Source organism: Pezoporus flaviventris, unplaced genomic scaffold (genome assembly GCF_033815535.1).
Source record: "Pezoporus flaviventris isolate CSIRO_AGI_PZ_B2104156 unplaced genomic scaffold, CSIRO_AGI_Pfla_v1 ptg000188l, whole genome shotgun sequence".
NCBI classification, from domain to species: domain Eukaryota; kingdom Metazoa; phylum Chordata; class Aves; order Psittaciformes; family Psittacidae; genus Pezoporus; species Pezoporus flaviventris.
In genome coordinates, this window is record NW_026892736.1 from 1,514,126 (window position 1) to 1,532,324 (window position 18,199).

The following is an 18,199-nucleotide window of genomic DNA, read 5'->3' on the forward strand; positions in this document are numbered from 1 at the left end:
ATATTTTGGGCCGCTGTTCAGCAGAGCCCTTCAGTACATGTTTGGAGCCCATTTATGTGCATATGTCCCAATCACCTCCTGAAACACTCAGCTAGAACTTGAGAAATCAGTATGATGCTTCTCCTTCTGAGCGTCTGTTAACACATCACCAGTGACAAACACCTATCAAACGGCTCCTTGACTACCTCAAAACATGGAACAATCTTGAAACGCAGAAGATCACCGAGAAGAACCCTCCCAAACTGTCCTACTCCTTCAGTGCCTTGGCTTTTTTTTTAAGAGAGAAGCTTCCCATGCTTGCTGCAGGAAACAAGAACATCTCGCAGTGGTACATTATATTTCTTGAGTTGTCACCTAGAGAAATGAGAGGCAGAGTCTAATCTTTCCAAAAAGAACATTCATCGCATGCCTGCATCAGAAGCACTAAATAAAGATGATGGTCTGACGGAAGAATTGGTTGCTGGAGTGCTTGGGAACAGTTTGTCTTCCTCAGCCTTTCCAATTTAGAAGGAAAACATCGTTGCAGCATCTTTGTTCTGGGTTTGAAGGCAGCGCCCGGGTTTGCTCTGCGAATTCAACAGGTATGGTACAGAACAAGATCCACTGCATCCACAGCAATTATACTGTCAGCAACAAAAGTGGATGCAATTTTTACCCCCTTAAACAGTTGTCAATAATCTGTATTTTGCTGTGATGTGCTGTTTTGATTGAGAGGAAACTGAAAATACAGGAAGAGTGTGGAAAAAGAGAGGAAAAAAAAATACATTTAGCTGAAGTCTACCAAAAACCACCCCATCGACCTTCGTGCTGCAAATTTAACCCAGCTCTTTACCTCAAAGCCATTGTAGAGCAAATGTATTTCCAAGCTCAAAGCAGAGCATGTTGTGGTTGACTTAAAGCAGTTTCTTGGAATGTTGGTTTGCAAAACTATGACTGATATTTGCTTATTCTCATTTGGGATAAAGCAATTCACATCTGATACAATCACATGAAGGTAAAACGTTTGGTTCATCAGTCATAGGTTAATACTGGGGACAAAGCTGTGATCTAACAAAAGCTGGGAGGAAAAACAGCTTCAGGCCTCTAGCTTTTGACAAGGAGATAGAAGCAAAAATGCATTTGTGATTTGGTTTCCTGTTTGTCTGAATTTCTGAAACTAAACAGAACTGTTGAAATATGGGTTTTTTCCTGCTTCCCATTCAAATATTACATCAAATTGTGAATAACTGAGCAGTTTGCTCCGATGGTTTTTGGAAGCTGATGTCTCTATGACCAAGACAGTCCATGCCCAAGAAACTATGAACACAAACACAGACTGCTCTTAACACTGTTCTTCATTTCAAAAGGAAGGATGTGGACTTGCTAAGAACAATGGGCTGTGTGCACCTTCTAACCTCAGTAACAGCAATGGTCCCGTCACATCAAAGCATCCCAGACAGGTTTGGGTTGGAAGGGACCTTAAAGATCATCCAGTTCCAACCCCTGCCACAGGCAGGGACCCCTTCCACTAGAGCAGCTTGCTCCAAGCCCCTGTGTCCAACCTGGCCTTGAACACTGCCAGGGATGGGGCAGCCACAGCTTCTCTGGGCACCCTGTGCCAGCGCCTCAGCACCCTCACAGGGAAGAGCTTCTGCCTAAGAGCTCATCTCAGTCTCCCCTCTGGCAGGTTCAAGCCATTCCCCTTGGCCTGTCCCTACATCCCTTGTCCCAAGCCCCTCTCCAGCTTTCCTGCAGCCCCTTCAGGCACTGGAGCTGCTCTCAGGTCTCCCCTTCAGGAGCCTTCTCTTGTCCAGGCTGCCCCAGCCCAGCTCTCTCAGCCTGGCTCCAGAGCAGAGCTGCTCCAGCCCTCGCAGCATCTCCATGGCCTCCTCTGGCCTCGCTCCATCCCTGATCACATCTCTGGCCTTCACATCTTCTTTCAGAGCACCTTAGTTGTGTGGCACCCTCCAACACCTCAAACCACGCCACTCACCCAAGATACCCAACTATCAGCTGGGGGAAAACATGTGCCATGGCTGGTCCTAAAACATACATAGGAACTGGCTAAGCCAAAACAAGCAGCTCCACTAACCAGAGCTCTCAGTGTTCGCATCCCCCCCCTCCCTCCGTAGACACCAATCCTCCAAAGTACTGCAGGAATATAACTCATCATTTTAAGATCACATCAAGACAGCAGCATTTATCCCCCACTCCAACTGTTTTCCCCAGAGCAGCTGGCTTGTACCTTGGCACGTGCAGATTTCCTGGCACTCCGAAGCAGCTCTGCCTTTATTTCCTGGATCCTTTGCTGGTCCTCTTGGTTCAGGTCTGACACGGACTCCTGAGATCGACTGGCCAGTTTTAGCTTCACCCAGGCTACACAAAGAACAGGAAACAGAAAGCAGTTCCCTTTCCATTCTGTCACATCACGTATGGTAACAGTTCTATACCTTAAAATCCAAACTTTGCTATGTGTTTGTTGCTAGCATGACTGAGGGAACAAAAACCACTCAAATACCAGAGACCAGAGCTCATGGACTGACCAGGGATACAATTTTAAATGAGTCTGTTGAATATTTCTTTGGAAAGATGGATCCAGGACCCATCACCTGGTTCCATCCTCTTTACAGTGCCAGACTCCAGTCACCACTCTATCACACAGTCCCTTCCCAAATCCGTAACATAGCACATGGATGATACCTACGTGGACAAAATACTTTTGCACCAATGTCAGGCAAAAGAAGGCATTCAAACTGGAGAAGTTCACTTCTACCCCAGTTTCACCATACTACACAAGATGACTATAAAACATTAATCATTTAAGCCCTGTCCCTTTACATTTATCATTAATAAATGATACATAAGTAATATAAAGTATTATAATAAAGTAATATAAGTACCTCTAAAATCAGGGGAACAGGTTCAGGTTGTCTTACATCCATAGCCCTTCACTTCAAAGTCAGTCTCACAGAGTGACTTGGGTTGGAAGGGACCTTAAAAGGTCATCCAGCTCCAACCCCTGCCACGGGCAGGGACCCCTTCCACTAGAGCAGCTTGCTCCAAGCCCCTGTGTCCAACCTGGCCTTGAACACTTGAACAGGGATGGGGCAGCCACAGATTCTCTGGGCAACCACTTTAAAGCCATCCCTTCCACATGCACCTAACTAAACACATGCCATTCTAACATAACACTTGATAAAACACAACTGAGACGTTCCATTACCTCGTGCTTTCCTCTCCTCTTCATCTGCGCTCGTCACAACTTGTGTCAGAGGTGATCCATTCCTCAGGAGGTTTTTGACATGGGCGGCTAGGGAATCTCCACTGCTGCTGCTGGCACTCTCCCTCATGCCTCCTGTCTTCCTTCCAGATGTACCAGCACTGGACAACGTGCTCTGGAAGCCTCCTGGGACACTGGTGGTGCTGCCTAAAGGCTCCGAGGAAGGAGGATTCCTCATCAGGAGGTTTCTGACACGGGCAGCTAGTGAATCTCCACTGCTGCTGTCCTCACTCCCTCGTGTGCCTCCTGCCTTGCTTCCAGCTACACCAGCATTAGACAAGGTGCTCTGGAATCCTCCTGGGGCATCAGTGACACTGCCCTGGGGCTCTGAGGAAGAAGGATTCCCTGATTCTGAAGTTGTTCCAGTGCTGTCTTCACTGCTTCCACTGCTTTGTGCAAGACCCACAAACCCAGGCTGGTTTCTGTCTGTAGTTACACTGCTACAGCCTTCTGGCTCAGATCTTCCTACAGATTTTCCAGTCTTAAGCATTGTGGTCATTTCCTTCATCACCCCTTCACTACTGTGCAAACTGACATCAAAAGAGTTTTCCCATCTTAAACTGCATGTGTTATAATGCAGAGGGTTTATTACCAACCCCTCTTCTTGACTACTTCTTTGGGTCATAGCCTCATCCTGAGACAGTATCTTGTGGAACTCAGGGATTCTGTCTTTCCCTACCCTAGAATCTTCAGAGCCAACCTCCTTTCTATTGAGCACTGGGGAAGACTCACCAGTTTCTCTACAAGAGGCAATGGAGAAGACAGGCTCACTCCACCTGCCAGCTATATCCTCTGCCTCTGCCAAAAGCTTCTGTATTTCTTGAAATGCAGCAGATCCCATCAAATGACAACTTTCTTGATCCTTATTTCTCTTATTACCTACACTTGATGTTTGTGATCCTCTGTCAACTTCCACTTCGCCTTTAACTGCAGCCAAAGCACCGGCAGCCCATCTCTGCGGGCTGCTGTATGCATCTTTGGACTCATTTTTAGCTAGCAGATCCTGAACGCTCTTGGCAGCAAGGCTGGGACTCTCCCTGTCAGCATGGCAGTGAGGTGAAACACTCTGCAGCTCCTGCTTTGCTTCCGCTGCTTTGGAGACAGCTGAAGACTCTGCCTCGGGAGCTGTAGTCTCCAGATGATGGCATGAACCAGTGCACTGACTCACTGGGTTGTCTCCAAGAGACCCTGAAAAGCAGGGAGAGAGTTCATGGGGTGACAGAGCATCAAAGCCAACCTCTGGATGCATTGGTACAGACACACTGAGAGCAGGTGTGCCGAAGCTGAAACTTGTCTGAGTGATTTCAGCTGCTGACAGCAATTTACCTACAGACAAACAGAAGAGTCAGTAAGGTTGGGGCTCCAGAAACAGCTGCATCAGGAAAGACTTTTTCTTGTACTGGAGGGATGGTAAAGGGAGGGAAGAATCCACATATCAGAAAACACTTGAGAAATTGGTTTTGGAATGAGACATGAACTAAGACTTCCATGAGAACTAGCCACTGAAAATCTCTCAAACCACCTGGGATAAATACCAAGGAAACTACAGAACCTGACTTGAATAAACTGCTTTTAAATAAATCTTTAGACTGAATTTTAAATACATGCTCTTAGGTACATGACATAGTGGTGCCTGAATGTCCAAATGAGCATTTGTATTTAAAAAAGCAGCATTTCCAATATATCCTTCTGAAAACAGGCAAAGGACATGCTATGGACAAGCTTCCTTCCCATTACTGGTTAGTGAGCTCCCCACGACCCAGCTTCAGTGAGCACTTGAGCCCAGAGCCCCTCCGTGTGCTGGGCTGCACCCCCAAAGTGTGAGCAGCAGCTCAGGGAGGGGATCCTGCCCCTCTGCTGTGCTCTGGGGAGATCCCCCTGCAGTCCTGATCCAGCTCTGGGGCAGCAGCACAAGAGGGACGTGGAGCTGTTGGAGCGAGGCCAGAGGAGGCCATGGAGATGCTGGGAGGGCTGGAGAGAAATCATTTCCTTCTTAAGAGCTCTTATAAAAGAGAAATAAAGATAAAACGTGATGAAATGTCACTGCACTGCTGGAAGATGCCACATAGCCTTGAGTCCTTAGAGAGCAGGTACGTTTTCCATGGTTTTAATGCTTCCTTTTTCCAGTGTCAACTACTTCACATGCAAGATGGGAGAAGCTCAACTTGTGCAAATGAAAGAGAGCATCACACGAGAAGAAACACACCTGACACAGGTGAGCCTGAAGTCCTGTGCTCTCAAAGCCTTGCACAACACAAAGTCCCTCCTTCCCCATACCTTGTGGCTGTGGAGCTGACCATGCCAGTGTGTCAGTGGAGTCCTTCAGTGTTCTAAGCTCTGAAGGGGAAAATTCAACTTCCCTGATGGGCCCTCGGGGCACAAATGGCCTCAGTATGGTTCCAGGTGACTGATCAATGCCAAGGTTCTGAAGATATAGCTGGCAAAAGAAGAAATAAGTAAGATAATGGCACTCTTACAGAAAATCAGATTCTGAAGGTGCCTATTTTCTGCATCATCATAAATGCAAACAACTTGCCTGTTTTCTACCTAATATGACTAAGTCTACCTAGCAGACACCTCACAGGCCATGTGCAGCCCAGCAGACAACTGATGTATCCTGTACCTATTCCTCATGCAGTTCTGTCTGGAAGCAATTCAGCCCAAGTTGTAAGAACTACTCTGATGGGGACAGCTTGTGCTTGCACTCACCAGCAGTTCTTTCCTGGGCCTTTCCTGACCTTTCCTTCAGCACATGCCAAAGATGGACACTGGCAGCAGCCTGATGCCACCAAACCAGTGCCCAGCCCTTCCCACAGGAACCAGAAAGGATGGAAAAGGTTGGCAAAGAGGTCACATATCCTGTTCTTGTGACAACAGCCAACTGCTTGTAGTCTTTACTCATGTGCTCCATACACTGCGTAAGCGAGAGATCTGATACTTCAGAGGAGGCTGATAAACTTCAGCCTCACCTCTTTAAAATGCCATTTATCAGCTGGAAGGAGAACACAAACGTTTGGTTTAAAAACCTTCTTCCTCCCAAATAACGGTTGCACAGAAAACATTATAGAATCCCAACCTGGTTTGGGTTGGAAGGGACCTTAAAGCTCCTCCAGCTCCAACCCCTGCCACAGGCAGGGACCCCTGCCACAGGCAGGGACCCCTTCCACAAGAGCAGCTTGCTCCAAGCCCCTGTGTCCAACCTGGCCTTGAACACTGCCAGGGATGGGGCAGCCACAGCTTCTCTGGGCACCCTGTGACAGCGCCTCAGCACCCTCCCAGGGAAGAGCTTCTGCCTAAGATCTAACCTGAACTCCCCCCGTTTCAGTTTGAACCCATCACCCCTTGTCCTGTCCCTAATGAAGAGTCCCTCCCCACCATCCCTATAGCCCCACTTCAGACACTGGAAGCTGCTCCGAGGTCTCCACACAGCTTCTCTTCTACAGGCTGAACTGCTCCAGTGTTCCCAGGCTGTCTCCATACAGGAGGTGCTCCAGCCCCTGAGCATCCTCATGGCCTCCTCTGGACTTGCTCCACCAGTTCCATATCCTTTTTATTTTGGGGACACCAGAATTGCACACAGTGCTGCAGGAGTCTCATTTCTTACTATTTAAAACACCCTACACATAACAGCCATACAGTTGACCCAATCTCCTTTACCTGGTCAGTGATTTCTAAGAGCAGAATTCCTCAGACCCAGTGCTGGAGAACAGCCTGATTATCGTCATAAAAGAAGGTAACAGACAACCTTTACATCTCACCCATGTCACTTACAACATCCTCCCTACAATATTTATATTTGTTTCACCACGTATTTGCCCAGACAACCAAGTGAAGAGTGCTCTAAACCCCAGCTCCAAACCCTCATCATTACAGGAGTCATCTTGTGAGAGGAACAGCCACTTACTCAGAAGATAATTACATGTTTATCATTAACATAAATCTGCATCTCATTTTCCCCTAACACTCAGCACCCGTTAGCACAGCTCACATGGCTCCCAGAACCTGCCCTCCAATCCCAGCAACAAGCCTGAAATGGGAAAAGAAGGGAAGGAATCTTCATTAAGTGAGATTTAAAGGAGGAAATGGATTCAGAGGCTTCCAAAAGCCTTTATGAGCAATATATAAAGGATCAGGAATTTACGCCTTGGATACAGGAACAAAGTGAACATGCAAAGGGAGTATTTATAGAAGAAAAAGGCAGTTTGATTTGCCAGGATCCTGTGGTGGGTTTTCTATTACTGCAGATTGTGGGTGGGTGAAGTTCAGCTCTTCTGCAGCCCAGTGTTTCCTTAGTCAGCAGTTGAGCCTCAACCTCATGGCTGGATAATTATAACCTGGATCTTTGGAAAGACTCTGGAAGACCAGAAATTGCTTATCAGTGCTCTGCTAAAAGAGTCATAACCAATTCCTGTATGAGTTTCATCAAAAACATTGCACTTTTGATCATCATGTCCTGTCCTTCGAGTTCCATCACCATCCACCACCAATCTTTACATTTTTCCTGCGTTATGCCAGGTTGGATAGGGCTTGGAGCAACCTGCTCTAGTGGAAGGTGTCCCAGTCCATGGCAGGGGGTTGGAATTGGATGAGCTTTAAGGTCCCTTCCAACACAAACCATGGGTCTATGAACTATGGCATGACAAGTTCCTAACCTGATGAGTATCAGAAACTATATATAAGCATGCTTGTGTCTCGTTCCTGTGATACCTCTACACTTACGTCCTACTCTATGACAGCCAAGTGCACGCTGATCTCTTCACAATCAAAAGGCAAAGAAGAGTTACAATTCTCTCTTAGGAACCAACTTACTGGGATCCTTTCCTCAATATTAAGCTCTTCTTCCTCAGGAGTTTCCAAAGTTGCTCCAACAGGGATGAAGTTATTTTCTGCACTGGTGAAGAAGTGCCTGGAAACCCCTGAAGAGCTCCTTGCAGAGCCCAAACCCCTGGGTCTACCTTCCCCAGAACTAATGGGAAGATTCAAGCTATCAGGAGAAGTATCACCCAGATTGTCCACACTGACATGGCCAGCAGGAATACTGAAGTTGTGAGACTGATTTTCCAGAGCATCACAGTTCTTCTGGTCATCAGCTGAAGAGTTACCATCGTCTCTAAGGAGCTGAGCAACTCCTTCACTGGAAACAAGAACATCCGGCTCTGAGCTTTGTCCTGTACTGTTATCTTGTGCATCTTTACTGCTAGATCCAGCAACCATGGCAGCTGTAATCTTTTGGATCATGGAGCTCCCTAAACTGTTTTCAGACACTCCTGAAACATTACTTTTGTCTTCTAGAGGCTGCACTGCCTCTGTTGAGTCTGCTGGAAGGGGAACTTCAACCAAGGATGCATTCCTACTGGAAACATTTACTGTGCTGTCAGACTGAGACCTGGTGAGAGGGTAAGCAAGGAGTAGGTTTTTAGTGTGGAAATGCAAACTTTCCAAGGAACCTGTCACTCTGGAGGAAGCAGCAACATCATCTTTGGGGTCTCCATCACTTCGTTGCATTGATAACATCTTGTTTGAAGAACTGGCAATGGCACTGAAGGCTCTCCTGGGAGAAATTCCACCTGGAGAAACTTCACATGAAGTCACCACACCAGATGCTTCCTCTGGCTGGCTCATGTTCCAAGCCCCTACCTTCTCCATGAAACTAAGTGGTGGGAGAGCCTGAATCCTTCCAGTGTGGGGACGTGTCAGTTTTAAGGACTCCAAATGTTCACTGCTTGCTTTCTGAGCACACTGGAGGGACTGTTGCTTCTCATCAGATGCAGGTGTGACAGCAGAGGAGTTCTCTGAAGTTTCTTCATTTAAGCAGGAAGACGCCTGAATATCTGATTTGACCATAAGGGCACCAAGTTCTGCCTTCATTTTTTTCTTCAGAAGTATCCCTGGAGTAGATTGATAGCTTGGATGAGGAAGGTGGACAGAGAATGAGCCATCACTCACAAGGTTAAAGGAAGGGGAAATGCCTGTTACTTTATGGCCCCTTTCTATGGAGAAGTCTGAGATAGTTAATGCACTCCTGCTTCCTCCAGGTTCTGCTTCCACTGAGGCATCCTCACTGAGTGGGGAAGGAGCTCCCGTGTCAGTCACAACCAGTTGTTTAGGTGCACAATCACTGGTGTTTGTCACAGCAGGGATAAACTCCTCTTTCTCAAACCTCACTGCAGGAGATGGCTGCTTCTGCTGATGATCTAGGAAAGCTCCCTGGAGCTCCTCAGTAACAGCCACTAACTTCAAGCTTTCAGAGCCATTTAAATCCATTCCATTTTCCTTTGACATTTCTTTGCCTGCTTCAGAAGCCTTTGCAGAACAAACATGTTGAGCATCTGAATTTTTACAACTGTCTTTCCTCACATTATCAGATAAATTCAGCTCAGGAACCTTCTCCTCTTTGTGCAGCTGCCTCATGCACCCTTCTGACTCACTCTCAGCCCTTTTTACCTCTTCCTTTTGCATCTCTCTCTCATTCTTTTCCGAGTCCTTTGTCAGTGCTGTTTTACAAGAGGAGCTTTCTGAAGATGAGAACTCATTATTCCTCAGTAACCCTTTTTCTTTCTCTGCAAGCTCAGAACCAATAGCTGCTACACTGCTGTCATGGGAGAAATGTTCATCTTTTACAGCGATACTACAGATCTGCTCTGCAAGAGAAGCTGCCATTTGGTGCAGTCTATTTGCCTCTGTTGGCATCACCTTTGAAGTGGAGTTTGCTAAACTGGCACTTGTTTGGGGGATCAGTGCCTCCTCGTGAGTACCAGGTTTAAAGTCTTCATCTGCCTCCTTGCTCACAGGTGCTTGTCCAGAAGAAGAGGTTTCCTGAGCCAAACCACCACCAAGACTGGCATCATGAGGCTCCATGTGTTCAAGTGGAAGAGGATGCTGTGATAGAGGAAAGCAGTCACTGGGTGCATTGGAGGGGGATTCTGTGTCCATCAGTGACTGAGTTTCACGGATGTAGGACGGCTTTAAATGCTCCTCAGACACACCAGAAACATCAGGGACTCCTCTGCAAGAGGCAAGGAAAGCAAGTGAATTTCTGATTATATTTTTCACTTCAACATCCACATTCTCTGTTTTAATACAAGGCAAAAGTCACTGGAATAACTGGGCTTTAGCAACACACACAGAAACACATCTCCTCAACAGGCTGAAATGGGAAGGAACATAAAGAGAGTCCAAACAATATCCAGAAGCTCTGCTGCCATATGAAACAAAGGTTTGAAAATAACATTAGTTTCTACTTAGTACGTTAATACTTTCAACCCATTGAGGACTGAAGTTTAACAGGATGTTTATCAGTTATATAAAACACAGGAGTTCCTCACACAGATAGAAGGTTATGTGTAATTTCTCTTTAATATAAATCACCTCCTTCAGTTTCATTGTATCAATTATTTCTTTGAAGGATATAAAACAAGCCAGGCCTTGGATGCACACAGACTTCTACTATTTCTATGGTGGATTTTGAATTAATGGTTATTTTATATGAAAAGGAACATCAAACACAAACTGGTATTTCTCCATGCAAGTAGATCTTCAGTTCTGGTGGAACCAAGTTTTGATGCACAAAGTGAAGTCACAGTGTATGACTTTAGGAATCAAACCAGCCTCCTGTCACAGCCCAAAGTAAAATAGAAGGAAGCCTAAACATCAATGACACTGGAAATCTGTGTGTTTATATAGATATATTCCTTTCTTCCTCTTTTTAATAAAAGCAGAGGATTTCTTGCACAAAAGGAATCATTTGTCACACCCTGAAGTGAAGGTTTGGATAAAGACTTTTAGTGATAGTGTTATTTCTTTATGCATTCATATTTTATACAAAAAGACGTATTTTCAATTACACATCACACCAATTACTCTGGTATATAGAAACCACAATATTATTGCATATATTTACAGTTGTAAATACAAGTTGTATCTGATTTTTGTGTGCAAGAGGCGATGAAGTTTATACCAGAGTCTAAAGAGATGCCTTTGAGGGTGGAGTTCCTCATTCTCCCGTGTTCATCAGGTGCTTTAGGATGACAAGTTCAGGTTTTCCCTTGTTCAAACTCTCTTGAAGGCAAAAGATGATGAGTTGAAGTCTGACAATGCCTCCTCTCTACACAAAGGGTAAGCCACATTTGTCTTATTTGGGTAACCATAAAACTGTCATTATTTATCAAGTGTAGGAAACTTTATGGCCACTGAGGGAATAAGGTTTGTGTTTAGCATGACTCCAGGTAGCTTTATCCTACCTTAAGGGAATAAAATCCATTTCTGATTGCTGGAGAAGCGTCACACCTGAGCATCTTTGGCCTTGTGTTAAATATGTCAGCCGTGGAAGACAGGGAGAGAACTGAGTGCCCGGAGTATCTGGTCAAAACAAGAAGAGCACAGCAATAAAAGCTTGCCAGGCAATCCCTCTTTAAACTGCTCTGCCAACTAATCCAGCCTTCAAAACCCAAACCCGTGCCAACTGCAGTGAAAATGATGTAATCCCATCACTTAAATCCCCTGCTGAGGCATGTTCCCTCCTAGATGAAATCCAGCTTTCTTACCAAATTCAGGTTCCTTTCTGTTAGTCTCAAACTGGCATCTCCAACTCACTCTCTTAACCTTAAACTTCTCCTTGGGCACATCCCTGTCCTTCTCCACTCACTCCCAGGGGAAATTCCATGCAAACTGCACATCCACAGGGCTTCTACCCCATTCAGTGCTTTAAAAACCAAGAATGCCCAGTAATGCCTTTTCCAGTCTCCATTTTTCCACAGATTCTGATTACAGCAAAAGCTGCATAAGGTTTTTTCTTTAGGGTTTCAAGATGTAAGTAGTAAAACCCAGTCATCACCATTACAATAGTACCACACCAGCAATAAATCTTAGTTTCTATCATATTCCCTTGTTCCTGGAGAGAGCTGGCACTTTCAGTTCACTGTTTACAAAGGGTTTTATACCACAAGAACAAAACCATCTATAAACTGGGATCTGATCACTGTAAATGCCTACATGCACATTTGATGGATACAGAAGACACTTACCTCCAATACTTTATTAATTAAGCTTTTTTTTTAAAGCAAAACAAGTTATTTGTGGTCAAGAACATGACTCTGAGAATCAGAATCTCCATTCATTAGATTTCGAGCATCTCAGGCCAGCCATACTCTGCATCACTTACAGAGCCATAATCACATCAGATAAGACTATTACATATAATAAATCAAGTTTACATCACATCAGCTTTATCCTGAGGCCTTCTACAGCCTCTATTACATCACCTGATGAGCGGTACCCAACCATAAGACAACATATCTGATTCACTTTTAATTTAATATCTCCAACGAACATTTTCATAATGACTTTAGATCACTATGTTGTGAGAGAATAATTATATAGATAGGAATAATCCTACATCACACAGCAAAGCTGGCTCAAAATGTGGATGTCCCCTACTCCCACTTCAGCGGCAGCTAGAGGAGTAATAGTAGGACTGCTAGAGTTTCAGAGATCCCCTTCTACCCTAGCAGCTGTCTCCACCACATGGTCAACTTAACGCATCCTAGAGGAAGCATCTGTAGTACAGATGGCACAAACATGCTACAGCAACTGAAGTGAGGAGTCTTCGTTTATCCAGCACCTCTTTAAAGGCAAACTCTCCCCCCAGTTTACCAAATAAATGCCCTGCACCAGCCACCACTGCACTGTACTTCCATCTTAACCAGCCCAGAACCCCCCCGTGTGCTGGGCTGCACCCCCAGAGCATGAGCAGCAGCTGAAGGATGGGATCCTGCCCCTCTGCTGCGCTCTGGGGAGACCCCCCCTGCAGTCCTGATCCAGCTCTGGGGCAGCAGCACAAGAGGGACGTGGAGCTGTTGGAGCGAGGCCACAGGAGGCCATGGAGATGCTGCGAGGGCTGGAGCAGCTCTGCTCTGGAGCCAGGCTGAGAGAGCTGGGCTGGGGCAGCCTGGACAAGAGAAGGCTCCTGAAGGGGAGACCTGAGAGCAGCTCCAGTGCCTGAAGGGGCTGCAGGAAAGCTGGAGAGGGGCTTGGGACAAGGGATGTAGGGACAGGCCAAGGGGAATGGCTTTAACCTGCCAGAGGGGAGACTGAGATGAGCTCTTAGGCAGAAGCTCTTCCCTGGGAGGGTGCTGAGGCACTGGCACAGGGTGCCCAGAGAAGCTGTGGCTGCCCCATCCCTGGTAGTGTTCAAGGTTGGACCCAGGGGCTTAGGAGCAAGCTGCTCTAGTGGAAGGGGTCCCTGCCCGTGGCAGGGTTTGGAACTGGAGGAGCTTTAAGGTCCCTTCCAACACAAACCAGGCTGGATTTGCAATACCAAACAGGAGGGAAAAGTAACAAAAGCCACCTGCTTTTTTGGAAGGTTACAGAAAAGGAAGTGATATATGTCTAAAGAAATAGGTACAAACAGCTACTCCCTGATAAGAGGAGCCATTCAGACTGATAAGCGTCTGTGTAAAGCTGGATGAATAAATGACTGTAACATACATGGAAGTGTAAACAAAGGAGAGAAAATGGCAGCATCAGCATAGAGGGAGCCAAGAAAATAAGGAACAAGGTCAGAGATGTCTCATAACATGACAGCACCTCAGGGCTCTGTTATACTATGGAGTACAACCAAGATTGGATCTAATGCACGAGACTTAGGTACTTCTGCGATTTCAGTCATAATTTAACTCATGATTTAAAATCAGGGAAGAAGAGACTGATCTAATTCACTGCTATATCCAAGTGTTATTTCATGTGTACTTCGCAGGACCCAAAGGAGGTTGTTTCCAGTGGCTGATACCTAGAACCAGACCAAAGTTGCATGTTAGATTCCTTACTCGCAGCTACTCACTGGGAGCAGACAATTTCCAATGCATTTATTCTGTTCAGTGTGCATTTACTCAGACAATTCTTTGTTGTTTCACTTGAAAATACCAAGGAGATCAATCTTGGATAGAGAATCGCATTAGAGATGCACGAACATGTATTTTAAGAAGCATTAAGCAAGCTGGACCTAAACTATCCTAACTGTGGTAGATGGACTTTATTTCCCTCCCAAATGTGGTTTTACAGTTCAAATGGTATTAGTGAACAAAGGCAACAGCAATGGCTGTTACCAAATCAGACTTTTCATCTCACATCATGCTATACTTTGCGTTTGCAGAACCAGCATCTCACTTGTATTCATGTAATAGAAAGGGAAAAATCAGCCTTCCTCATTTTCAGCTTAACTTCTTCCCTCTGAATGAGAACGTGCTTTAAAGCTACACTAAAATCAGGAGTGATTAAAGGAAAAGCTTTTCCACACAGTAATTCTGGGGGTGCTGCCTTTGTAAATGAAGAAACAAAATAGACTGAGGGAGGGAACTACATGTAATTGAAACCAAGCTGTCAAATGCTATCCAGAATACATCTTGCTAAAGAATTTAATGGATCTACACATATATTGATGTAATAAATGTGCATACACACATTTATATACACACACAATGGAAGTCACACCATTTGGCTGATAAATCAATGGTTTAAAGATATATCAACAAACATATAAGTACCACTCAGCATTTGTGTTAAAAAAGTCAACCCAGCACTGAACCAGATGAAAAATGATTCCTTAAGTAGGATTATAAACAGGAAATCCTCACTGCATTTAGGGAGGCCCTTCAAGGATGCTATTGGCTCTTCCTATGGGAAACTTCAGAAATCCCTGAGGTCTTACAGGGAAAACACCTGGATGAGGCTGATATTTGCCAACCTCACTGCACAGACCATTCACATAGGGCACTCTGGCTCACCTGGAATCACAGCATAGTAGAAGGTGTCCCCGCCTATGGCAGGGGGTTGGAACTGAATGATGATCTTCAGGTCCTTTCCAACCCAAACCAGTTTTGGGATTCTATAAACAGCAAGCTGATCTGGTCGCACTGATTCACACAGTGGGTTTAGCAGAGGGGATGCAGCAGGAGCATGTCTGCAGGACAAGGGAAAGCCAGGCTCTTCCTTGCAGTAGCAGATTTTAGCTCATTAGATAGACTGAGACAAACCTCCACTTCAGGCAGGGTTGCTCCCCTGGCTTCTCCAAAGAACATTCTGGCTTTGCCATGCAAATCTGCCTCAGGCTGACAGTTCCCTGCCTTCCCCAGAGGTTTCCAGTTGGAGAACTGTGGGTGTAATCATTGCCTTGAAGCAGCAGACGAGTGACAAGGCCAGGTAAGAAGAGTGAGGGGAAAAAAGGGAACAGAAAAAAAAAAGGAGGGAAGAGAATAGTCAAGGTTCACTGCTGACACATCCTCAGTGGAAACCCTCTCTTCCAGCTTGCTTCTGCTGCAATGACCTGAAAAAGCATCCTTATGGAATTCAATAGATAGCATTTAACAGGGACTAGAAAAACAAATGTATATATATTTAAAAGAGATAACATACACATTTTTGTATATAGAAAATTCCAGAGGGACCTAGACAGGCTAGAGAGGTGCGACCATGTGAACCTTCTGGAGTTCAACAAGGCCAACAGTAAGGTCCTCCCCCTGGGTCAGGGCAATCCCCTGCACAAACACAGGCTGGGGGAGAATGGATGAAGAAGCCCTGAGGAGACCTTAGAACAGCTCCAGTGCCTAAAGGGGCTGCAGGAAACCTGGAGAGGGGCTTGGGACAAGGGATGTAGGGACAGGCCAAGGGGATGAACAGGCTTGAACCTGCCAGAGGGGAGACTGAGATGAGCTCTTGCACAAAGCTCTTCCCTGTGAGGGTGCTGAGGCGCTGGCACAGGGTGCCCAGAGAAGATGTGGCTGCCCCATCCCTGGCAGTGTTCAAGGCCAGGTTGGACACAGGGGCTTGGAGCAAGCTGCTCTAGTGGAAGGGGTCCCTGCTAGTGGCAGGGGCTTGGAATTGGATGAGTTTTAAGGCCCCTTCCAGCACAAACCAGCCTGGGATTTATCATTCTAAAATATAACTCCAGCCATATCATGTGCTCTGCATCCTCTGGCTTTTTTGAATCTTACAGCACACAAACTCATGTTTCCCATAACTTCTTTTATTCAGGAGGCAGAAAGATCAGGGCTATCATATTCTGGATGCTTTCTATGATTTAGGGGCTCATTTTGCTCAGACACAACCCAGGTTTTGCAGGCAGAGAAGCAGGTGCTGGGTGCTTAAAGCAGCGAGTGACGTCAGTACAACAATCCTCAAGCATCTCGTGTCAAAACAGTGACTCTTCCCGCTGTCGCTCTGAAGGTCAGAAGCTTCCTCACAGTTGAATTCCCTGCACAAGCAAAGCTGGGCATGCTACTTCATCTTCCAGCCTGCTGACAAGTCTGAATGCCAGAGTCAAGCTGCCATTTGTGGCAGATAAAAAAGGAAGGCAAAACAAAAACAAAACCTTCCTGGCTTTGTCAATCTGTTCCACAGTGGAGCAGGAGCGATTCTGATACAACTGTCATTATGATTCTCTCCCCTCCACCCCCCAAATGAAATTCAAAACACTTTCTGAGGAGGAGAAGGAATACATTAGTATTATAGCTTCTGTTTCTCCCTTCCCTCTCACCTTGCCTCCCATAGCTGGAATTTTAAGCGCATCTACAAAAAGCCCGTAGCTATTGGCACACTCTCTAGAGAGCAGCAAATGAAACAGCAGCAGTAGAGAAAGTTCTTACATCTTTGTATCATATTAAAAAGCCTTTTGTTTTCTCTTTAACTCCAGCTGCATTTAAAATGCAAACCTTGACAAATATTAAGGCATTTTTATTGGTTTGGGTTGGAAAAGACCTTAAAGCTCCTCCAGTTCCAATCCCCTGCCACAGGCAGGGACCCCTTCCACTAGAGCAGCTTGCTCCAAGCCCCTGTGTCCAACCTGGCCTTGAACACTGCCAGGGATGGGGCAGCCACAGCTTCTCTGGGCACCCTGTGCCAGCGCCTCAGCACCCTCACAGGGAAGAGCTTCTTCCTTATCTCCAACCTGAACTTCCCCTGTTTCAGTTTAAACCCATCACCCCTTGTCCTATCACTACAGTCCCTGATGAAGAGTCCCTCTTCTACATCCTCGTAGGCCCCTTAAGACACTGGAAGCTGCTCCGAGGTCTCCACACAGCTTCTCTTCTCCAGGCTGAACAGCCCCAATGTTCTCAACCTGTCTCCATATAGGAGGTGCCCCAGCCCCTGATCATCCTCATGGCCTCCTCTGCATTTGCTCCAACAGCTCCATGTCCTTCTTATGTTGGGGACACCAGAACTGCACACAGTGCTGCAAGTGGGGTCTCCCCAGAGCACAGCAGAGGGGCAGGATTCCCTCCCTGAGCTGCTGCTCACTCCCCTTGGGGGTGCAGCCCAGCACACAGAGGGGGTTCTGGGCTCAAGTGCACACTGAAGCCAGGTCATGGGGAGCTTCCCACCACACAGCACCCCCAGTCCTTCTCCTCAGGCTGCTCTGAAACACTCCTCTGCCCAACCTGTAGCTGTGACTGGGATTTCCCAGAGCCAAATTACACAGGATGTGTTTTGTCAGCACCAGTTCTCACTAAAACAAGTCCAATCCAGGTTAGGGACTGATTTAAAAGTAAAATCCTAATCATTTAGCAGTTAAACCAAGGCAGCTTTGACCATACCCAGTTGTAAGCCATGTGCTGCATCTCCAGGAGACTGCCTTCTAGATGCTTCTGCTGAAGCCAACACTCCTTCCTCCAGGGTAGGGAACTCTGTCAGGTCGTTTCTATCACCAGTCAGGCCAAGCTTGGTCTCTGAGGCAGCAGTCAATCGGCTGACATCCACTTCTGCAGGGAGCCGATACCATGACTCAATTCCCTAAGGGCAGGTAGGAGAAAACAGAAGTGCTCAGGCATGAAGAAAGCTTTATAAGACATATTTCCAGAGGATGAAGTTGTGAAACAATGGAATTATTGCTTCTAAATTGTACTTTATTTCATATATAAATACTCAGATTTTAATGCAAAATAATTATCA

General features: G+C 46.1%; 1 protein-coding gene across 1 annotated transcript in view; it reads right to left on the bottom strand.

The window, feature by feature from the left end:
* ALMS1 (ALMS1 centrosome and basal body associated protein) overlaps positions 1–18,199 on the bottom strand; it is a 66,940-nt gene that overhangs the window by 32,645 nt on the left and 16,096 nt on the right. Inside the window, exons 3-8 of the mRNA XM_061440956.1 lie at positions 17,845–18,040; positions 11,500–11,617; positions 8,069–10,265; positions 5,537–5,696; positions 3,203–4,585; positions 2,225–2,355 (exon numbers count right to left, since the gene is read on the bottom strand). Coding sequence (XP_061296940.1) covers positions 2,225–2,355; positions 3,203–4,585; positions 5,537–5,696; positions 8,069–10,265; positions 11,500–11,617; positions 17,845–18,040 — 4,185 coding nt within the window. The remainder of the gene's footprint in view (positions 1–2,224; positions 2,356–3,202; positions 4,586–5,536; positions 5,697–8,068; positions 10,266–11,499; positions 11,618–17,844; positions 18,041–18,199) is intronic.